The following is a 23,639-nucleotide window of genomic DNA, read 5'->3' on the forward strand; positions in this document are numbered from 1 at the left end:
AGTAAACTCTACTATTACTACTACTTCTACTACTACTACACTTGTTTTTAAACAGAAACTACCTCTAAAAATAATAATTAAAAAAAAAAAAAAAACATGATTCAGAGCAGTCATTCTCATTGCATCTCGCTGTGTCACAGCCTTCATTTTATATTTTATTTATTTTGTGTTTAGATAAATTAAAATCTAAAATAATTACAATATCTACACACTTTCCTGGTAAAACATTAATATGATACAGAAGAATCCTGATAAATATGAAGTCATTAACATAAGCGTACAATCATTACATTTAGAGCTGTTTTGAAGCTCAAAGTGCATTCCCTTACTCATACTGACTCGAAAAATTTGCATATCTAGTAATTATCATTAACATTAAAGTGTTAATGAAACCAAACCACATAGTATCTTTTTTAAGTGTCCTACATGCAAGAAAAATAAAATACAGTATGAAAAGTTGCTTCTGCTACTGCTTCCTGTTTCCATTGTTCTGTCTATTCCATCTGTTTGTGTTTTCTCCCATCTATTATCACATCCATATTCTCCTCCTCCTCACTTTCCTCCTCATCCTCAAACATGTAGCCCATGTTTGGGTTAAAGAGTGGAGCCATCCTGCCTTGTATCGTCACACCCATTGGCTGAATAATCTGGTCCCTGGGGAAGAAGAAAAATGAAAGAAAAAGGAGGGTAAGTGGTGGAATACGTTCTTAAGGATCCTGTAAAATGTGTGTGTTGAGTCCGTTCTCATTCCCATTTTCAGTAACCCTAGAGAGCATCGATTCCCAACCCATAGGACGTTAGACACTGAAGGATTTAAAGCGACTTATATCTGTCATTAACAACCTAGACCAGGTGTCATTGTTAAGTATCAAAAACCTAGGTGGTTGAAATTTGCGGGCATACACACAGGAGAACAGGATTTGCGTTGCATTTCAAGCTGTTTATTTTTGCATTTCTTCTTTTGACCTTTTCCCACAACCATTTCCCTAGCCTTAACCTAGTTGTTTTAACCCTCAAAGACCCGAACAGCTTCTGTCAACCAAAATTATCTACTCATCTAAAATACCTGTTGATCCACTAAACATATACGATGAAATAATTCAGGTAAAATGCAGCTTGTCATCTTTTCATGGTCATCAGATATGATCCATACATTCAGAGGCTCCATAGTGAACTTGGAAACACTGTCATCTTCTACAACAGTAATTCACCATTAAAACCCATGGAGTTTGATAAATGACAGTGGATAGAGACACTTGTTTTTATGTTTCATTAATGATATACTGTACTTTATTGAAAGAGTCACTTTTTCCTTCAGTTTTCCTAGTTTCTGTTGTAACCCTCAACTTCATTCTGAAATTGTATGATCATTTACATGATCAGTAAATTAAATATAGGAAAATATTAGATTTTCTCTAAAAAAAAAAAAAAAAAAAGGCCAATTACAGAGGATAATTTTCTAATAAATGGTGATAAATCACTTAGGAAAGGTTTAAATTTTAAAAAATAATAATAATTTGGGAACTGCCACAAAAGTAGCACTGGGTGTTCACGGCCTATACCTATCCAAAGCTGTAACAGTGGCATTGTCTTATGAATGGTACTCATGTCATTACATATACAGTCACGGAAAAAATTATTAGACCACCCTTGTTTTCTTCAATATCTTGTTCATTTTAATGCCTGGTACAACTATAGGTACATTTGTTTGGACAAATATAATGATAATAACAAAAATAGCTCAAAAGAGTTTAATTTAAGAGCTGAAGAGCTGAGCCATTTTTCATGTTTTCTTGATAATAACCAAAACCACTTAAGTCTTTATATCAATAGCTATGGCATTGTTCTGCCAATAATAGTGCTTTTATGCATTCCATGTTTTCTTTTCTGTCTGTTTTAGTCCCATGATACACACAGGAGTTAGTACTTGATTGTATGACCATTGTTTTTGGTAACTTTTGATGGTCTAATCATTTTTTCCGCAACTGTAGGTGTCCTTTCATGCCATTAACTCCCAGGTCCTTATGTTGTTGTTTTTTTTAACTATTCTTCATATTATGAGTACTTTCACGTCCATATTACATGTTGGTAAAAATTGTTTTATTTTTTTGTAACATATTTCAGTGTAAATTTACCAGTTTGCAAAATGCATGTCAGGTGACAGTAATGGAACTGTCACTTGTAGCCATGGTTTAGAATGAAAAAGGCCAAAAAACTAATAAAGAACTGAACTGAAGGATAATGCATCACCAGACAACTGTCACGGTAATGAAATCCACTTGTCAACGTGTCTTTTCACCTGGACACTGGGCCAATATTCATGCCAACTTGGCACTTTTGTTGCAAGATTTAGCAACTTTTCAGACTACCCTAGCAATTTTTTTTCCCAAAAGCACCTAGCTCCAAATTTAGCTACTTTTAAAATTTGTTTGGAAACTTTTAGCAGCTTTTGTAAAGTGACTGAAATGCTCAAACACACACATTTTCCCTCTAAATGACATGAAAGGATTTTCTCTGTCACAGTCAGAAAAACACTGTCTGCCTAGCTGTAAAAGTCAGTGTTGTCAGCTTATCCACTTTGTTGGTATATTTACTGATTTTCAGACCTCTCTATACACTCTTTATTTAAAAAAAAAAAAAAAAGCGACTAGAGACAAATTCTATCAACTTTTTCTAGTGTTATTTGAGACTTTTGGAGACTGACGTTAAAGAACAAATCATTCTTTGTCTAAAACAAATGACTGCACTGATGTGTAACTCATTATTCAAGTTGTATTTTTCTATCAATAACTCACTCCCATTGCCATTGACAGTTTTCTCTATTGTCTGTTTTTGGTCCATTTAGATGGTCACTTTAGCTGGTCCCCAAGCCTGAATGAAGGAGGAAGGTTAGAATTATGACGTTAAAAAAAAAAAAAAAAAAAAAAAGAATTGACAGGGTATAATTCATTTGTAGTTCTAAACATATTTAGGGTGGTTTTAGACTCACTTTTTGTCTCTAACACAATGTTATTCCTCTCTCCTACATTGTTCATTACAATTACATGCACATTTCCAAATATGCAAATTAGGTGATGATGTCATTTAGCAACGTCTGGTAACTTTTAGGACAGATTTTCCTTTCTGAGCAGTTGGAAACACTGGTTGTCGATAACACCTCTGGGGATTTTCAATCCAATGCTGTTTCTTTCAAACAGGTGGGAGCAGATATTCAGAACTTTTAGTGTTGCCTTGTGATCATTTTACACAATTGTATAATTTATTTGTCAAGTCCCCTGTGTCTAAAGGCCTTAAGTATATAATATGGATGGTAAGTATGTGATAAGTTGAGAGTGTGAATGTGTGGGTTTGTTCATCAATCACGCACTGTGATAATCTGTTGATCATGCCGATGAGGCGCAGCGCCTCTGCCTCCTTCTCCTCATCTGTCAGACCCTCCATCGGATCAGGCTGCTCTTCTTCCACTCGACCAGTCACCAGGTTAATCCTGTTTCTGGCCTCCTTGTATTCCTCTGTATCAGAGTCAGAGTCGCTGGAGTACTGGGTCGAATACTCTGTAGAATTCCATCTGCCGTTCAGTAATCCCCGAGCCGCCAGGAGCCCAGCGGCGTTGCCATATCCCGTATATTTGACAAAGCGGCTGACTGAAGGGATAGAGGATGTCAACATCACTACATGTATGTATGTGCTAAGGACTTCTTCCATTGATCCCCTGGGGAAATATTTCTAAAAGATTTGGTTATATCCACATGAATGCATGATTTAAAACCAACTGATTACAATTAAAACAATCTTCACAGTACAGTTAATCAAAGCTTCAGAAAACTTTGCTAAACCAGTTTTCAATGTTTGTTGTTAATTTAGTTTTCTTAGTGATGATGATTATTACTGTTATTACTATTATTACTTCTTAAATACTTACATTACTTATTACTTATATTGTTGTTATGACTGCTATTACTATGATTATTATTTCTATGATAAGTTATACATTTATAATAAGAACATTACTATTTATTATTATTATTACTATATTATTTATTGCTACTAGTACTTGCAATGTGCCATTGCCTGTTTTGACAACTGCTTTTATGGTTACAGTTATTTTTTTCTTTTTCAATTCTTCTTATATCTGTACATTCAATGTTGTGCCACTACTGCAACTTTAATTTTCCATGGACTCTGCCTAAGGGATCAATAAAGTTCTATCTAATCTAAAAAATGTCCAGACAGTCTTACACAAATGAAATGCAGATTACATGATAACAATACTGGACATGGGAATGACAGGAGACTAATGGAATAATACCTCTCTTGCTGAAGACGCTTTATAAAAAAAGAATTTGCCCCCACAAAAGACAACCAGGACAGATGGTAATTTAGTGTCTGTATTGAATTATCAGTTGGTTGTTTATGGCGCCTGGTTTTCTTCCAGAAAGGGTCATGTGACAGAGTCTCAATTAATTAAGGAAGACGCATTGTGTGTTATCACCTGTCCCCACCACAATACAGATTCAGAGTTTCTATACTTGTTAATCTTTAATCTTGTTAAGGTAGTGTGGACACCAGGTGTAATCACAGCAAAAGATGTAAATTTAAACAGAATTAGTGTGGACATAGGCTGAAAGGTTATTCTGGACATATAAAAAAAACTATCAAGCACTGCAGCTTTGATTTTACTCTCAATTGGCTGTGCTATTTGGGGTAATACCATTAAAACATTAGAAAGAAGAAAGGAAGAAGGTCACCATTCTCTTTGCAAAGGACAAACAGCAGCTCAGCAGCACAGTATTTGACGTCAGTGTCGACGTGGGTCATCAGTCGGACCAGCTGACCTCTGAGCGCAGTGTCGTGTTCTGGTCGGACATCAACGTCCCTCAGTGGAGGAAGGATCTAACATTCAAGTGAAAGTGTATAAAGTGAAACCTTCACAGATACTGATGATCCTACCTTCAGATTGGTGGATTATTGTCTGTACAAAAAAAGAAAGACTACAGCTTTATTTGCATCTTGTTAAACCTCGAATTTTACACCTCCATTTTCATGTCATGTCTTTAGGGTCGCTTTAACTCTTTGGCTTTTAGGTGATTTTTACATTGTTGCTTTTCCAAATGTTTTTGTCTTGTTATCAATCAATCAAACAAACAGATTTTACTTATATAGCGCCAAATCATAACAAAAGTTTTCCCATGACACTTTACATATAAAGCTGGTCAAAATCAGACTCAGAATCTTTTATGTTATCATCCTATTGACTGTTATGGCCATTTTTACCATAAGAACATTTTTAATCATACTACTCACCTGTGATGAAGTGCAATATACAGTCTAAAATCATTAACATTTGCTGTTTGTAAAGCCATTTATTCATACAAGTTTCAGAGTTCTGACCCTGTTTGGACAATTCTGAATGGATCTTTAAAGCAGCTACTGGCAACTCAAACATTAAGGTGTGAGTTTTTGCTAAAAACTGAGCTTAACGATGTACAATTTAAATGATACAGAATTATATACAGAATTATTTTAAGCAGGTTTTCAAATCTTAAAAGTACAAATGACATTCTTAAGTGCCATTTGCAAGACTGTAATTCTGTTAGGTTAGGTGAGAAGGTGTATCCAAGCACAATTTGTATTAAGATTGCTGGTTTTCAGATCCTCAAAAAGAATCACTGTAACATGCAGAAAAAATTACCAACATAGCATTTAAAACAGTACCTTTTGTCGTAGGTAGTGACGTGTCTCCCTGTGAACTCGAGAGCTTTCTGTCAGCAGATTCAGTACTGGTGTTAGCTTCTCCTTTAACATTGAACTCTGTTGGAGTTGAGTAGATTAATAGACGGGTTAGGGTAAGAAAACATCAGGAGTCCAAATTGTCATGTGTCAACAAGTGTTTCTGTCGAGTGATATTTAGACTAGAGTTAGAATTCTGTCGTAAACAAGTGTCCTGGGGCTTGCAGAATGACAGAATTGTTTTTAAATAACGGTAGCCTTGTCTCTGATGCTTCAGTCTTTACTGATTTTAGTAAAGACTGTTGTATCTTATTTTGATGATGAATACGTGATTTTAATGGAGTATAAGCAACCATGGTGTTACAAGTAACAAAGTTGTTTCTGCTTTATAGATTCGTCACTTAGGTACCTGTAAATCAATTTATTTATCCCGGTATAAGTGCATGAAATCCATATGATAAGGCTTCACTTGTGCACCTGTCGACAGATAAACTTGCCCTGTTAAGGCGTCTCTCCATGAACAGGACTAAAGCATGGACGCAGTCCATGTTGACTCCGTCACACTCATGGGATGCCTGGTTCACGGGAACAGCAAGCAGGATATCCAAGCATGCGAGCGGCAGCGCTGACAGAACATTTACTGTGTGTCTGTCGGAAAGAAAACATCAGCCTTTTTCAACATTTATTCAAACTGATTAGCACTAATTATTCTATATTTTCATATTTGTAGGATCATGTCACTCTATGTTTACCTTCTATTTCTGATATGTTAACATTGCAGTGCTCGGTAGCTCTTAGTTCTCATTAAGCAAAAATTCCATAATTACATTTGTGCAAGTTACAATTCAAGCATTATAAGAAGAAAGAAGAATATTACCCCCTTCTCTGGACTCTCTTTTCAGGATCTAGAAATCTATCTATTAACAGAATGTCTTACCCACTCATAGGTGTTTTCAGACAGGTATAGGTTAAATGTTTTAGCTTTGATTACCAATTGCTGTAATCCTTCCGGTATCCAGGTGAATATATTACGTATACTTTGCTCTTCATATTGCACAAGGTCATTATTTTTCACAATTTGTATTAGGTTGGAATCCAAAACTTGTTCATTTTTGCAAATATATTTTTTATTCTCACCCAGCCACTCTAATCAGCTCATTGTAAACAATGGAAAATTACCAAACTAGCATCCTCCTCCAAAGTGAGTTAAAAAAAAAAAAAAAAAAGACACTTTAACACCTATTCAAAAAACTGTCTGTGATCCATGAGCCATAAAAACTGTGGCTTAAAAGTGAGTTTCCTGCTCTACTCTACAAAGAAGCTTGGAAAAGTGGCTTTACTTTTCAACAGCACTGTCTGATGTCATCTATCTTTATATTTGGTCCTTTGATTTAGACTGAGAAGAGAGAACTGCAGAAGGAAGGTTTGTACTTTGGCTTTCTGGTGTGTTTTTTTTGCTGATTTCAGCCCCTGCAACTTTAATTGTCTCTAGTTCCTTAGGTATGTTTAAAGCAGCAAAAACCAACTGACCCTTGGAGTTCCTCCAACGTGTCTTCATCACTTGTCAGCATCAAGCAATAACGCAACACAGCGGCAAGCTGACGACACAGAGCAGCCTCTTCCTAAAAAACACACATTTTCAGAGGCACTGCATACATTCAATGATTATCATCACAGCACTTGTTAGGACTAATATTATCCAGGTTGTGTTAAGTGTATGTGACTCATGTATTTCATCACATCATGACTTTCAGTGTAACAGATTAAGGGTCAACAGCCACCAGTACCCAGGATACTATTAAACAATGGATGGTTCCCCATGATTGGTCCTGGTCTTGAGACCAATGTCAAGATGAATCAAAATACATTTTTAGTGAGTCTTGTTTAGATACAACATCAACACCATTACTGTGGCTTGATGTAAACCTTACTGCTTCACATTAATGTATTTGAAAAGTACCATTACATCAGTGTTGGCTTACGTCAACCTCAACTAAAACATTTTAGTGCTGAAGGAGCAAAATTAGTTGGTTTGGCCTCATCATATCATTGGATCTTAACACATCATACATTCTGGAACTATGTGAAAAACTTGGTTATTACAATACCCCTGCTATATATCTCATGTGGTCTTGGTCCTGACTTGGTCTTGGTTTTGGTGGTCTTGTTGAGAAGTGAAAGTAGAAGTGGACTGTGAGATTAGTGCTATGTCAGCTGTCAAACAGAGCTTGACCTGTGCTTGGGATTTTGTCATTTTCAAGGCTGATACATCATTCAAACAAGTGAAAAAGTAAGCAGAGCTTACTAATACTCCACCTGATGCATAACACTTTGCCCCAGTGAGCACACCAGCCACACCCTGCCTACCCAGGGATTAATTTTGAATTTCAAATTAAAGATAATTATAAACTACATTAAACTAAAGAACTGTGCTTTTTGGGTAGTTCCATCAAATCAAGACAAACATTATTCTGCCCAAGTTATAACTTTCAAAAATAAAAATTCAAACTTTGTCAAAAATCCAAACATTTTAATTCAGTCATCAAACTGTGCACTACACTTCTCCTGGTGGTAAAGAACATTTGTTCAAATTTTAAAAGAATTGTGTGAATAGTCTTCAAGAAATTGTTTGGAAAATAATCTTGGACGGACAGAATTCCTGGTATATCTATTCCTGGTATAATTAAAAGGCTGTGTTGTTTGAAAGTAGGAAAACATGGTCTAATTGGATCTGATTATCTGGCTGTTAAATCCAGCCCTTTAAGTCACTGCCTTGCAGGCTTATTTACTCAAATTTAATTTCATTTTTAATGTCTCAGTGGTCAGCATTGTCGCATAACTGGTTCCATCCTTTGTCACGTCAGGCCTTTCTGAGTTTGCATGGCCCCTCTCATGTCATATGGTTTTCTTCTGAGGTTCCTTCTATTCCCAAAAACATTTATGCTAAGTGTACGCTCCTGTCAGCCCCCTTTAAAAAATCTGGGGTTGGTCCCAAGTAGCTCACTGCTTGAAGGTAGATTAGTAGAATGGATCAAAAAGCTAAACCTTCCCTTTGAAGACAATAAAATTAACTAAAACCACTAAATCATAGGCAACTGATGCCATTTGATTAAGTGTAATCTAGATGCTGTGTGTGTGTTTTAGGAGCCCACCTCATCGAGGTCCTGTCTGTGGAACCTATGAACAACGTTGAATAGAATCTTGAGAATCTCAATGACCTGCTGGGACATGTCCTTGGAAATGGGAAGGTTTCTGTAACAGTTATCAGCCGACCTCACTCCCAGACACTGCTCCAGGACTTTGGTTAGCACTGACACCCCATGTTCCTGATAAAGGCAAACAAATCACTGAGGACTGGAGAGGATGTAAACCGCTGATATGCAAAACTTAGAATAGAACATGTATGAATTGAACTAAGAAAGTCATGTATAAAATTGAATACTGAGTCATATGTTAATGCTATATCATTTGGTGCTAAAACACTCATTACCTCCACCAAGGAGGTCATGTTTTTGCCAGGGTTTGTTTGTTTGTTGGTTAGCAACATAACTGTAAAAGTTATGGACGGATTTTGATTAAATTTTCAGGAAATGTTGATACTGGCGCAAGGAACAAATGATTAAATTTTGGTGGTGATCAGGGGGGGGGCTGATCTGCTTTGGTGGAGGTCTGTGCTCTCAGAGTGCTTTTCTAGTTGCTATTGTGACTACATAATTCAACTACATGTCTCATCCAGAATTAGGATGAGGAAACATCATTATCACACAAAGCATTTTCCGGTGTCTATCACAATGATTCAGTCAGAAACCAATATTAATCTATGTCCTTGTTGACTGTACCTTTTGCAGCTGCACCCTGAGTTCTGGCCTCAGAGCAGTGAGTAAGAAGAGAAGTCTTAGCTTATAAAACCGGTCACTGGATGAACCAGGGCCTCTGATCCCCTGCTTCAGATTCTTCCACAAGCCATGCAAGAGCCTTCCATAGAAATAGGACAAAAAAAGTCATTGAAAGATAGTTTTTTGTTCTATGAAGCTCACATCTCATTTATAGTGTGTTCAGACACCTCAGCCTTTAAACACCTATTCTTTTCATGGAACCCTAGCCCTGGACCTAGGATAAGGGTTAAGTGTAGGCTTACTTTATTTGAAAGGGAACATCTAGTTCCTGTTTTGTGGCTTTAATTATGTTAATTTATTTTTGTTCCAGAAAAACACCAAATTTCTCTTTTAGGCCTTATGCTGAAAAGTTTTGGTATCAATACGTTAAACCAGGTACTCACTATGCAACTAGTTTCTGTCTCTGACAAAAGATGAGGATGTGTTTCAATATCTTTGGGCAGCAAGATCACAGTGGCAAAATTCTGACAGAAATCAGTCATGAATTTAAGTTTGAGCATCTCACAGTGTTAAACTGCCAAGACATAAGTCCACTTAACAATTAGTTTATGGCTAAAAACTAAGCTTTAGCTTTCTTTGAAAAATTGTCTGGTCAAGTTGGCCTATTTTCCTGAATGATGACCTGATCCATACTCTCCTCCTCTTCTTTCCAACATTGTTTTCTTTCAGTTCCCACAAATACCATTTATTCATTAGGTTAGCTTAATTCTTTACAACTACTGGAGCACAAATAGATGATGTGCAGTGCATTGCTTTTACATTTTGATTACAGTTTTCCTCAATCAAAGCTTCATTTCCTTCATTTCGCTGCTGCTAAACATTGTTTCCACTGTTAAGTTTCACATGGACACTTATTGTGCACATGATGCCAGGATCAATAAAAAGTTGTATATTAGTTCTATCTTAAGTTGTTAGTAAGTTGGATACAAATGTGTTGATGACTGCAGTGCGCATATTTGTAGAGATCATTTGACTTGTTTGTTGTGGTTCATGTCTATAGATATTTGTATAAATACATTTATACAACTATTGTTATTGTTGTTATTTCTGTATGTTTTATGGCAATGGCAACTGCCACAGTACTGTGGCACAAAATACTGTTTTTTCTATTGCCACAGAGCCAATGAAATGTTAGCATTTGTACTAGAGCCAATCATGAATACTGTTCCATGAACTCATTAGCCTCTTGTTGCCATATATGGCGTACACTTAAGTGCATTCTTTTGTGCATTTTGCTACCACAGTACTGTGGCAATTGATGGAAGAAACAACAAATTAGTGAGAGTATATAGTATAGAATAGGAATTATTGTTGTAAATGCTCTATATGTTGTTTTATGGTGTTCTTTGCTCTTTGCAGTCAGTGAGGCTGGAGAAGGTGGGCAGAGCTACATCTGAGATGTGCCTTGTGACTTCTCAGTTCTGTGCCAGTTCTGTGTCAGTACAGTGCATTGAGTGCTATGGTCTGAATTGTGCACTCTGAATGTTGTCCCAGTGGCTGATTTATATCAATGTTGGATTTACCTACTGGCACCCTTGGCGCTGTGTGCCCCCCTCCCCCCCCTCTGCATAGCAGACCAAGGGAGCTAAATCTCTGCTGTATCCATGTGTGCCCTATTTGCTATCTGACTGTCTTGGTACTTTTCAGGATGTAAGAAGTTACCAGTTTAGACATGATATAATGAAGGCACTGATTGGCTCTGTGGTAATAGACAAACCGATATTTTGTGCCACAGTACTGTGTCAATGGCCACTTCCATTTTTTATATATATCCTTTTACTTTTATACTTTTTGTGGTTGTTGTTTCAGCTGGTTCTGGAATAAAGGACAAGTTATTTGTCATTTTCAGACATGTCTGTTTCACATCTGTACTATTTTTTTTCACCTGTTCAAATAATCATTTAATCAAATTGAAGAAAATAATCGCTATATTGATTACAAAAATAATCGACAGCTGCAGCTCTGATCTTGATACCATAACAAAGGAGCACAAACTGTCATTTGTCAAATTAGACTATGGTATTTTGTGCCTTTTCTTTAGACTAAAAATTATTTCTTAAAATACAGAAGGATCTATTTCATTTTCTGATGGGCTTAATTTCTTACACGTTAAAACACATTACACATATTGTTATTTTTCAGTAACAAACATAAGTCATGATAAAACCACTCAATATTTTCTCTGAACGTTTGAAAACTTGGGGAAAATATAAATTCCAGACAAACTGATATTCAAAAGGAGGTAAATGGTGTAAATGACGACATACTTCAGATAGATGGGCAATAAAATGAAGACATAATAGAATTTTAGAGAAATTACAAATATGTAATTTGAGAAACGAGATACAGAACATTATCACAATAATCAATAGCTGCAGCTCTAGTTTTATCATCACACATTAGATCCACGATGCACAGTGTTACTAATAAAATGTTAGACAGCTGCTGTAATCTTGCTGTGTGCAGGAGCCTTTATGTAAGAAAAGGAAACCATAATGCAGAACATCAAACAGATCATTTTCTGGGGGTTATAGGGGTTGTGAATTGTATTGTCTGTTGGCATTGTACTGTTACCTGAGTGCGCTGGCCCTCTCCTGTGCCATGGAACTGTTGTAGATGACATTACACAAGACTTTAATGGCCTCCTTCCTACACACCTCCCCATCCTCCTCCTTCTCTTCCTCATCACTCTTCTCTTCTCGAATATCTTTTTTTCCACGGTGCAGCACCACATGACCTCCATCTTCTCTCCAGTTGTAGGACTGTTGAAGGCAGATGTTGCCACTGGCAGCACCAGGGTCCTCTGCAGAACTTCTAGAGCTAACAGTTACCGATGTGAGAACATCTTCTTCACCAATTATTCCGCAGACTGGTCCATTGGATGTTTCCAAATCATCTTCATTTCTTTCCTCCTCTTGTTGTGGGTATGTCTGGGAGATACTGATACCTCCCAGGTTTGCAAAGGTGAGAAGGGCGTTGTCAGTGACCAGGGGCCCAAGAGCCCGCCGATCACGAGACAAAATACGTAGGGTATGAAGGCAAGTTCTCAACACCGGTGGCTGGAGCTGATTATTGATGAAGGACAGAAGGGCTTCTGTCAAACGCTGAAAACGATAACGGTAAAGGGATAAAACAACAGAGACAGAGAAGTAATAACTTTAACAAGAAAGAACAAAGGTAAGAGTAGAAAAACTACACATACTGTTTGCCAAGATAGACTTTATTGGAATAAAGCTGCCACTGCAGGAGTATTTCAGTGTTCCTTCTACCATAGATCTATGCATTCTAAAGATTATTACTTACTCCGCAAGAACAGAGAGATTTGCATTAATCTCTTGTGCATTAAAGATATTAAAGATTGGATGACCAACAACTTTCTGCGGTTAAATTCAGACAAAACTGAAGTCATTCTGTTTGGCCCAAAAACTGTTAGGGATGCAGTATCCAACGAAGTAGTCACCATGGATGGTGTTACCCTGGATCTCAAAACCACTGTGAGGAATCTAGGTATTATTTTCGATCAGGATCTATCATTTAGCTCACACATAAAACAGATTTCAGGAACTGCCTTTTTCCATCTACATAATATTACTAAAATTAGGCATATTTTAACACAGAACAATGCAGAAAAATTAGTTCATGCTTTTATTACATCTACTAGACTAGATTACTGTAACTCACTTCTCTCAGGTTGTCCCAAAAAGTCCTTAAAGACCCTTCAGCTAATCCAGAATGCTGCTGCTCGTGCACTGACCACAACCAGTATCAGAGACCATATGTCTGTTGTGTTGACGTCTCTGCACTGGCTCCATGTAAAAGCTAGGATAGACTTTAAAATACTCCTCCTCGCTTACAAAGCCCTTCATGGCCAGGCACCTACTTATCTGAAAGAGTTTTTAGTTCCATGTAATCCATCTAGAGCACTACGCTCTCAACATGCAGGCTTACTGGTGGTCCCAAGTATCTCCAAATGTAGCATGGTGGCCAGAGCCTTCAGCTATCAAGCTCTACGATTGTGGAACCACCTCCCTGCCTTGATCCGGGAGGCAGACACCATCTCTATGTTTAAGAGTAGGTTAAAAACTTTCCTTTTTGATGAATCCTATAGTTAGGGTGGCTCAGGCTGCTCTTAGTTATGCTGCTATAGACCTAGACTGCTGGGAGACTCATCTTGATACACTAAGCTCCTCTCTGCTCCTCCTCCTCTCTGACCTCCTCTCTGCTCCCCCTTCTCTCTGACCTTTTCTCTCCTAATTTTCTATTTACGCCCCAGTGAATATGTTACTGACTTGACTTCTTCCCCGGAGTTTCTGTGCTTTATCTCCTCACAGGTTTTCCCAGGATCATCACAGGTTTTCCATGGACCAATTCTGGATCTGCTGCTGTGGACCTGCCTCTCCCCTGCCTGCATTGTCATCACTCACTTATCCATATAGTTGTGATAGTGTTTATCATATTGTTCCATAGATGGTAGAGGTTTCTATTATTTGTGCTAACTGTTGTAGTAGTAGTAGTAGTATATCCACTGTTAATACTTGTTATGTAGTAGTAATATTAACAGTCAAGGACCTTTGTTCTGGTTTTTAGTAATTATACTAACACCAGCTGATCTACTTTTGACAGCTCTAGTTCAGTTATCTGTGCATCAATTGCATCCATGTGTTTCACCTACTCCCCCCCTTTTTCCCCTCTCCCCCAGTCTCTCTCTATCTCTCTCTCTTTTTCTCCTCCTTTACCCTTTCTCTTTCACCCCAACTGGTCAAGGCAGATGGCCATCCTCCAGGAGTCTGGGTTTGCTCAAGGTTTCTGTCTGTTAAAAGGAAGTTTTTCCTCCCCACTGTCACCAGTCACAAGTGTTTGCTCCTGAAGGATTCTGTTGGGTTTCTGTAAATTGGCTTAGAGTCTGGTTTCGACCAACTCAATATGTAAACTGTCATGAAATAACTTTTGTCATGATTTGGCGTTATATAAATAAAATTTGATTGATTGAGAGCCGTTCCGCATCTCTTTCCTGCTGAGATCAGTGTATGATACTCTCCCAACCCTAGCAAACCTGCACAAGTGGGGAATGTGAGAGGATCAATTGTGCTACCTTTGTGGGGAGAGAGGTACTATGGCACACATCTTGTCTGGGTGTAAAACAACACTCACCCAAGGGAGATACAGGTGGCGCCATGACAAGGTGCTCATGATGTGCAGCTGTAGCTCAGTTGGTAGAGTGGGCTATCCAATGACTGAAGGGTCTGTGGTTCGAGTCCTGGCTCTGACTGTCAAAGTGGCAAGACACTGAACCCTAAATTGCTCCCAGTAGGAAGTAGTAGTAGGGCCTGCAAGGCAGCGCCTTGCATGGCAGCAGCCGCCCACTGGTTGAGTGTGTACGTGAAGGGGTGAATGTGAGGCTTTGCAAAGTGCTTTTGGGCACCATTTACCATTACACTGATACCATGACACTGGCTTGGAGCAAGAGAGAAGAAAAAAATTAGAGCCACCTTGGAAAACATCAATCCAGTTTGAAAGTGAGAGGGAAAAGCCACCAACCACAGCAGCGTCAAGGAACAGCCTACCACAAAAGGTACAAAAGGTCAACCTGGGATGAAGGCTGCAGTTCCCCCAGATTGTCTGGGCAACCCTAAGGCTGACATGGTACTGTGGTCTGAAGAGGTGAAAAAGATAATCCTCATAGAACTTACAGTACTTATGGGAAGAAGAGTGTGACCAGACTTTTAAAAGCCTAATACCAGGACTTTCTGCAGGACTGTAAGGGGAAAGGATGACAGGCATAGCTGTCTCCAGTCAAGGTTGGCTGTAGAGGATTCCATGCACAGTCAGTATGGAGAATGCTCATAGCCGTTTAAGTGACAGGGAAGGAGAGGAAGACAGCAGCCCGCAGGATGGGGAAGGCAGCAGAAAGAGCCTCTTGTTGCTTATGGAACCAGAGAGAGGAGCTTAGCTGGAAACCAGGAGAAGATGGGCAGTGATTCGGCTACTACTGCTGACCCACCTTTGAGTCAGGGTCGAAACACCCAATGAAAGATTGGTACTGCCTGATGACATCAACTCCTCCTGGCCAAGGCTACATTCACTCAAGCTGAATGAAGAGGAAGCATCTGGTGTAGATGTATTTGTAAGGTGTATAATAATAATAATAATAATAATAATAATAATAATAATAATAATAATAATAATAATAACAACAACAACAACAACAACAACAACAACAACAACAACAACAACAACAACAATAATAATAATAATAATAATAATAATAAATTGCATTTATACAGCGCTTTTCATTCAAAAGAATCACTAAATAAAATACTAAATGTAAAACAAAGCATCATGGTGTATTTGCCACCACATTCTCTCTCCTTGGGCTGTGAGAAAAGAATAACATAATTTTTTTCTTGCAGCTTGTTCATCCAAGCAGAACTTCTTTTTTCATGTGGCGTCTGACAATTATTGTGTGATTGGTCAGAAATTAGAAGTGGACATGGTTAATGCAGAAAAATGCAGAAAAGGGGAGGGCATTCAAGGAGTTCTTGTCAAGTATGAAATGTCCTGACCAAAATTAACTTTGCTCTTGTTCTTGACACATCAAGAAAACAAACAAATTTCTGTGTTCTTGCACAGTATGTAATAACCTTAAATGTCATTGCATTTCAACACAGCACACCTATGGTATGTCATTTTTTGACTTACAGGATAGCGTGACAGATGTCTAGGCTATGCCAAGGTTACAGTTGGGTTAGACATTTAAGCTTGAAAATAAAGTATAGAAATAAAAAATAAAATAAATAAAGACAAACAGAAAACTAAAAAATACCGGTGTCTTCTCTTTGAGTCCATAATATTTGCTATTCCACTACAAGCATTACCTCTCACTAAGGATTTTTTCAACTAACTCATCCATGTCATTAATTTCTAAAACGCAAGGGTTTGCACTGAGTCAAGTATAGTACCTTGTGCATTTAAAGTCACCACAGGAGTACCCAGGGCATTAAAAGTAGACATCAACGGCCCAAAAAAGAAGAGGAAGTCTATTCTGAACTGTTGGAGAAACATGATGTACTCTATTTAACCCTACCGAGTGTAATCTAAGGAGACAATGGCACCTTTCCAACAATAACCAAAAAACACTTAAACCACAGAACAGTTGTGTACAGCATTTATATCTGTACATTTTTGTGCATATACCTTGTTTGGGAGTGACTGGTAATCGGTCAGTTTACCAGTAGGTATGAGTGTGTTAGTATAATATGTATTGTTCATGGTTATACTGACTGCATTCATCCTCACCTCAGTCTGCGAACTTAGACAAGAATGCATTGTCGTATCTCTTGAACTAATGCTCTACTGGTAATGACAAGTTTCTGTAAACTTTCTGCAGCCTGGCCACTGTACCTGTCGGAGAAAAAGATCGGGTTCGTTGTCATCTGAGTCCAGATCAGAGTTCGAGTCAGGACGATATTCCCTCACTTTGTTCTTTCTGAACTGTTCAACCAAGAAAGAAACTTAGGTTAACGAGAGCCATTAGCTGCAACATGTAGAAAAAAAACACAGATTTTGTACTTGCAGCTTTGATACGTTCATTCATTCTCATACTAAGAGTAAAAGTAAAATGTTAACTTTTTTGTTTTATTTTTGTTGTGGGATAAAATGTCCATGTGTGTCCGTGAAATTGTTATTGTGCAGACTGTTTTGATGTGGTCGAAGACAAAACTTTCACATGTATGATATTGAAACTAGAAGCCTTTGGAAAACCACACACTGTAGTTCTAAAATCAGATTCACCAGCCAATTTAACCTCCTAAGACCCAGGACATGTCAGCAAAGTTCAAGCTTTTTTGTTTTTTATTAAATAAGTGCCCACAGTATATTGGAAACATCATGATACAACAGTTTTTTCAGATGGAGTTTTTAAAATTTTGATGGAATGTCCTTTGTGGTGGGTAGTTTTCTTTTCTTTATTTATTTTTTTTGTATAAAGTTGTGAAACTCTTGTCCACAGATGGGGACAGTGGGTCCTAGGTGGTTAAAGGCAACACTATCAGCCTTCATTCAACTTTCTAAAACAGTGTTGTCTGGTTGCAAATCTCACACCACCCATATCCTAAACCACAAGTCAGCAATTTTAGTTGGAATACACAAACAGCTGCACTGCAGCAATGAAAAAAAGCTTCCAGCTCATTAATAACTGGACTTACTGGCCAAATTATTTATTTACTTAAATTATTTAACAATATTTATTGGCATAGTACAATGCCATAGGTTTTCCACAATAGGCAATTACATGTAACATAACTGATGGTGAAGGTTAAAGAAGTGAATATGCTGTGTCATGAAGTACCTGAGCAGCTTTGAACATACATCTAGCCATGATTACACAACAGGCTTTGAAACAGACACACACACGCAAATGCTATGAGTACCAATACTAAGCACCTGGAGATTAGTGTAATACAGAATAAAACCTTCCTCTGTCTGTCCAGTACCAGACTGGTGACAAATTAAAAGGAATATCCATCTGTCCTTTCATCCATCCATCCACCCATCCATCCATCCATCCATCCATCCCAACAACCAACTGCTCATCCATCCATCCATCCATCCTTCCTTCCTTCCTCCTTCCTTCCTTCCTTCCTTACCTCTTCCAGTTCTTTTTGCTGCAGTCATCCATAAATGAGCGAGGAGAGCATGGATTAAAGAATTCAGACATAAGAAAGACAGAGTTTGAAAACAAGCATTTTAAAACATAGCAACACGTAAAAAAAATAAAATAATAAAATAATAATAATAATAATAATAATAATAATAATAATAATAAAACGCAAACAAAGAGGTAAGTCTTAAGCCAGTTTGCATTGCTTCTGTTTTTCCCAGACCCTGCATAATTTAACTTATTTTAACTTAACAACAGTATGATAGTGTACACTACAACAAATAGAAAGAGTCAAAATGTCATCATGATCATTGGCATATCATTATGTTAATGATTGTGACAATAAATATCAAATGATGATTACTTTAAATTAACAGTCTAATTTGTAGTCCTTACTGAAAATTTATGAGTGAAATAAAAACAAAATAAAATCCACAACATAAAGAAAATGGACAAGGACAGATAAAACCACAAATACAAATCTCAAAAAGGACTAGAAGACGAAAGCTGCGAGAAAAATAATGCAAGATGATGCAAAAGATGCAACAAGGTGAAAACACACCTATACCCTTGTTTTGAGATTTTTGCTTATTTTGCTGATTCTCTTCTGCCACATTTTCTATCTATTTAGGTTAAAACTTGTCATGACATTGTAAAACTCTCAAAGCATTGTCAGTCTTATGCATAAAAATGAAAGTAAGATGCATGTTTAGAATATGTAAGGAACAAAAACTGTAGATATATGTGGTAAAGTGTAAGGAATTAAAACACATAGCTTTCGAAAAATCTATATCATAACACTGTGAGCTCTCAGAGCATGTGTGTGTGTGTGTGTGTGTGTGTGTGTGTGCGCATGCGTGTGAATCTGCACAGTTCTGAGAAATTGAGACAGTTTCAGTTGAGTAATAGTCCCATCTCCACATTATATATCTCGGCAAGTTGACAGGACCAACATTTTTGTGACGTTTTGATGACATATTGCGTGTGCGGCCCCCGGACCAGGGGGATTTAAAAATGAGCGGGGGGCCATGTACAGTAACCAAACATATCAACGTGACCAGAAAGATGTTGAACTGGGGAGACACTGAGATCCACGAGCTGCTGGATGCTCAGAAGCTTGGTTTGAGTTTGAATTAAACTTATAGTCTGCACTGCTAAAACATTGCTACACTCTATTTGTCCTCCATTGTTGTTTTGAGAGCCAACACTGCTATGCTTGGGGTATTTCCAAAGGGCAAGTTATACATCACACTATATGCTGGACTGCATCACCACCCCTTTGATTCCGGAACGCAGGTCCACTGTGTAAAAGTCCAGCCTGTCTCACCTCTGTTACTCCTTTGGCTTGGCTGTGTAAATTGTGTAAAGTGTAAAACACTGGTGTATGAATGCATATGAATGTTTGGTGGTGGTTGGAGGCGCAAATTGGCAGCCACACTTCTGTCAGCCTGCCCCAGGGCAGCTGTGGCTACAAGTGTAGTTTATCACCACCAGAGGGAGAATGTGAGAGCGAATGAATAATGGGTCAATAATGTAAAGCGCTTTGAGTGACTAAAAAAGTGCTATATAAATCTAATCCATTATTATTATTACTTTAAAGAAGTATTTGGACTTTATTTCCCACATCTGGTTTCAGAGTTTGGGTTCCAGTTATTATTATATATATTATATTTGAGCCGTGTTTAAACCGATGTAGGTTAGAATGCATTTTCATCATATGTTAAACGCAGTGTAATACATACATATTTGGCCTTACATTTCTACTGGATTACTGGATGTTAAAGATTCAAGAACCAGAGTAAATGCATTTCTCAAAACAATCCATGCAAACATCAGCACTTAATGGCTAAGATGCAAAAGCCTGAACACCTTATGTGGATGTGTACATGCCATGCTGCACAGGGCACCATAGTCAGTGTTTCCAACTCCTTAGTACAGAAAGTAGCTACTGGCTGTCCTAAAAGTTGGTAAATGATGTACTCACCTAATTTGCATAATTGTAAACGTGCATGTAATTGTAATGAACGATGTAGGAGAGAGGAATAACATTGTGGGACAGACAAAAAGTGAATGTAAAAACACTCTAAATCTGTTTAGAACAACTAAAAGTTGTTAACACTGACTTTTACAGCTAGGCAGAAAGTGTTTTTTGGACTGTGACACAGGAAATCATTTCATGTCATTTAGAGGCAAAATGTGTGTGTTTTAGTGTTTGAGTCACTTTTTTAAAATTTGCTACAAGTTTCCAAACAAATTTTAAAAGTAGCTAAATTTGTTGCTTGGTACTTTTGGACAAAAAACTTATTAAGTCTAGAAACAAAGTTTGCATCAACATGTGGGGTCAATGAAGCCTTATCTTGCCTTGTCTTATGTTTATTTACAAATGAGATGAAATTGACCGGATAAAGTATGAAATGTATTATACTGTGTATCAATGTGGTGATGTGTTTTAAGCTGTGTACTGTGAAATACAAGTCATATACATTTTAATATTACTGGTTTCTTTTTCAATTAACATTTTACTTTTTTTCTCATGGGGGGCAGTAGGATTGAATTCTTTGATACATACAGCTGTGAACATCAACAACCTCATGCCATAAGATCTTTTTTGACAGTTATTTTGTTGTGCATCCTCTCCCTATTTCTACAGCCTCCACTTTCCTTGATTTGTCTTTGTCTTAGCTTGAGGTTGAATTTTCAAAGTTGAAATGAGGTACAGATTTTTGAGAAAAGCAAAAAACAAAACACATAATATGGAAAAGCTGAAGAAAGACAGTGGGACAGAGTAGGTTATAAATACTGACCTTTTTCCGTTCCTCCTCCTCAGTGTTGAAAAAAAAGCACTCGGCATACTGCAGGAGAACAGAAGGAAAAAAACAGACAGGAGGGTCAAAGAAAAATCATGGCATCAACAGAATTAGCCTCCAAAAATCACAACCTGATGGGTCCAAGTACTTAATGTCTGGCTTAGTTTAATATTGGTACAAAATTAAATTGAATCATATAGTATCAGAATAAATTGAAACTGGATTTTTAAAACATAGACAGACATCTAGCTAGCTAATAGATAGATAGATAGATAGATAGATAGATAGATAGATAGATAGATAGATAGATAGATAGATAGATAGATAGATAGATAGATAGATAGATAGATAGATAGATAGATAGATAGATAGCAACCACACTACACATAATAAATTAAAAGTATAAAAATAGACCTGGATATAAAAAAAACTGTATAATTAACCTGTACCTGCACCTGTAAGGTCTGAAAATTAACTGTAATGTTCAGTCTCATGGAGGTGTAAAAATGACATTTAAGTGCAAATTTAAGTTATTAAGCAGTTACAAATGAACCTGAATGTTGTAGCAATCCAACTGCAGCTGGACAGCATCCTGGTCTCCCTGGACGATGCTCTCAATGATACTCTCCAAGTCTGGCATTTTGTCCGATGCCTAAATGAAATGACAATTGGGGTTTTTGCTTGTCTCCACTTTCATTTATATGAAATTAATATTTGAATTTAAATGGCTAGAGCATGAATGATGATTTAAAAAACAAAAAGTAAGCTATATTTATTTCTTCAATGTGAAGAACCCCACTTGCTCACCTGTTGGTTTTGTCAGGAAACACCTTCCCCTGCTCGTCTCTGAGAACACACTGGTTGTGTAATCTATGTGTTCCTCGTCCTCCACACCCCCACACTCCACCCCCTCCACCCCTTGTATCTAAGTCCCAGATTTACTCTGGTCACCTAAGCTACACCTTGCACTTGTTTCAGACTTGCATTTAGTGATGTAACAGAGCTGAGTTGGCATCACAGGGATCTAAATGACTTCCCAGACCCAAAATATCTGTGAAATGGCATTTACTAAGTAGATCCATGTTGATGCAAATTGATGCAGAGACTCCACAAAACAAAATGCACCTGTTGCACATAGACACAGAAACATTGTAGTCAGTGTTTCCAATTCGTCAGTAAGGACGGTCAAGAACAGCCAATCTATTGGCTGTTCTTGACCTTTAACTGCTTAATCGACCATATGGTTTAGCACATTTTGAGTCACTATTTTTCAATAAGTAGAGTACCTAACTTATTTTAATCTAATTGAGCCATCTCTACCACTTGGGCAGAATGTGTAATACCAAAAAAAATCCTTCAGGGGTCACGGTGATTGTCAGTAGTATGTGTTGTCATCCCCTCTCCGATTAGGAAGTCAGAAAGATGAAAATCACTAAAGACATTTTGACTGTTTTTGGTGAAAACATGAAAGACATGAATACTTTTTTTTTGGCATATCATAGCATAAAAGGCCTTCCTTAAAAAAATTATATTATTTGATACCACAAAAAAACCCTTAAATTAGATAAGTAATATTTTTTTTTAAAAAACATTCTCAACCAAATGGTTGATTTGTCGCTTTATGGTAAGAGTAGAAAAATTAAGCCAATGTAAAATAATGGATTATTTGTTATAAAATCAAAACCTATGTTCATCTATTGTAGATATTTAACATTTAGTGGTAGTACATCATGAATATGTTGAAATAATTTACTAAGTAATTTTTGACACTTTCTGAGTTGATATTAAGCATGGTAAAAATCTAGAAAAATATGAGGATAGTCATATGTAATTCCGTTGTAACTAAATTTCAAAAGCTGGAATACTAATAGTACAACTATTGATTAAGGTTTATGATTCTAAATTCACTTTTTAACTTATTTTACAACTACTACATGAATGCTAAAACATCTTATGGTGCAAAACCACATCCTCTTCTGGCCCTCGTACCAGAAAATCCTGTGTGATGATGACAATGATGACCGTGTAGAGGATCCTAATTATCCTCCCACACAAGCAGAAGGTACTGCTGATAGTTTTTTTTTTTTGTATCCATAGCCTGAAGAAGAGGCTCCTTCAATAAGCAGATACTCTACACAGCCGCCTCATAAGAAGAGCATAAAAGGGAAACACATCCTAAAAATAGTTTACTTGGAGCAACTAGTGGTCACCCTTGACCCAAGTTCCTCCTGAGACAAAAAACATAAGCACAAGAAGAATCTGGAAGCATGAAGACATTGATGAATTCCAGGTTCCAGATTCAACATTTGAACCCCCTAATGGTGTACACTCACCCTTCCAGTACTTCAAAATGCTCTTCACTGATGATATTTTTGAACATATCCCTCATCACACAAACCCGTACTCTGCTCAAGAGTTGAGGGATCTAAATAAGACTAGTTCTAAAGAAATTTAGGGTGTTTTGGTTTATGTATATATGGTAATTATGGGTGTTTTCAATTTCCCATTGATGCTGGACTGTTGGCACCATGACTCACCTTTCAACGT

At 37.3% G+C, this 23,639-nt stretch overlaps 1 protein-coding gene and 1 long non-coding RNA gene across 3 annotated transcripts; both read right to left on the minus strand.

Moving 5' to 3' along the window:
* Positions 1–113: 113 nt before the first annotated feature.
* LOC115424621 (synembryn-A) lies at positions 114–21,993 on the minus strand. 2 transcript variants are annotated; one of them, XM_030141991.1, is made up of 14 exons: positions 21,900–21,993; positions 21,646–21,744; positions 21,090–21,137; positions 18,272–18,289; positions 17,028–17,117; positions 12,201–12,730; positions 9,570–9,705; positions 8,883–9,056; positions 7,261–7,352; positions 6,228–6,378; positions 5,716–5,811; positions 4,749–4,893; positions 3,368–3,644; positions 114–654 (listed from the first exon to the last, which is right to left on the minus strand). In XM_030141991.1, the coding sequence occupies exons 2-14, from the start codon at positions 21,730–21,732 to the stop codon at positions 495–497; spliced, it is 2,004 nt and encodes a 667-aa protein (XP_029997851.1). In that variant the 5' UTR covers positions 21,733–21,744; positions 21,900–21,993; the 3' UTR covers positions 114–494. The 2 variants fall into 2 exon arrangements, with proteins under 2 accessions (XP_029997851.1, XP_029997852.1); XM_030141992.1 differs by having other exon boundaries at positions 21,646–21,737; positions 21,900–21,986.
* LOC115424625 (uncharacterized) lies at positions 3,767–4,742 on the minus strand. Its single transcript, XR_003936111.1, has 2 exons — positions 4,476–4,742; positions 3,767–4,311 (listed from the first exon to the last, which is right to left on the minus strand). It is a non-coding gene; the product is annotated as an uncharacterized LOC115424625 (long non-coding RNA).
* Positions 21,994–23,639: the final 1,646 nt, after the last annotated feature.

Source organism: Sphaeramia orbicularis, chromosome 8 (genome assembly GCF_902148855.1).
Source record: "Sphaeramia orbicularis chromosome 8, fSphaOr1.1, whole genome shotgun sequence".
Lineage (NCBI taxonomy): Eukaryota > Metazoa > Chordata > Actinopteri > Kurtiformes > Apogonidae > Sphaeramia > Sphaeramia orbicularis.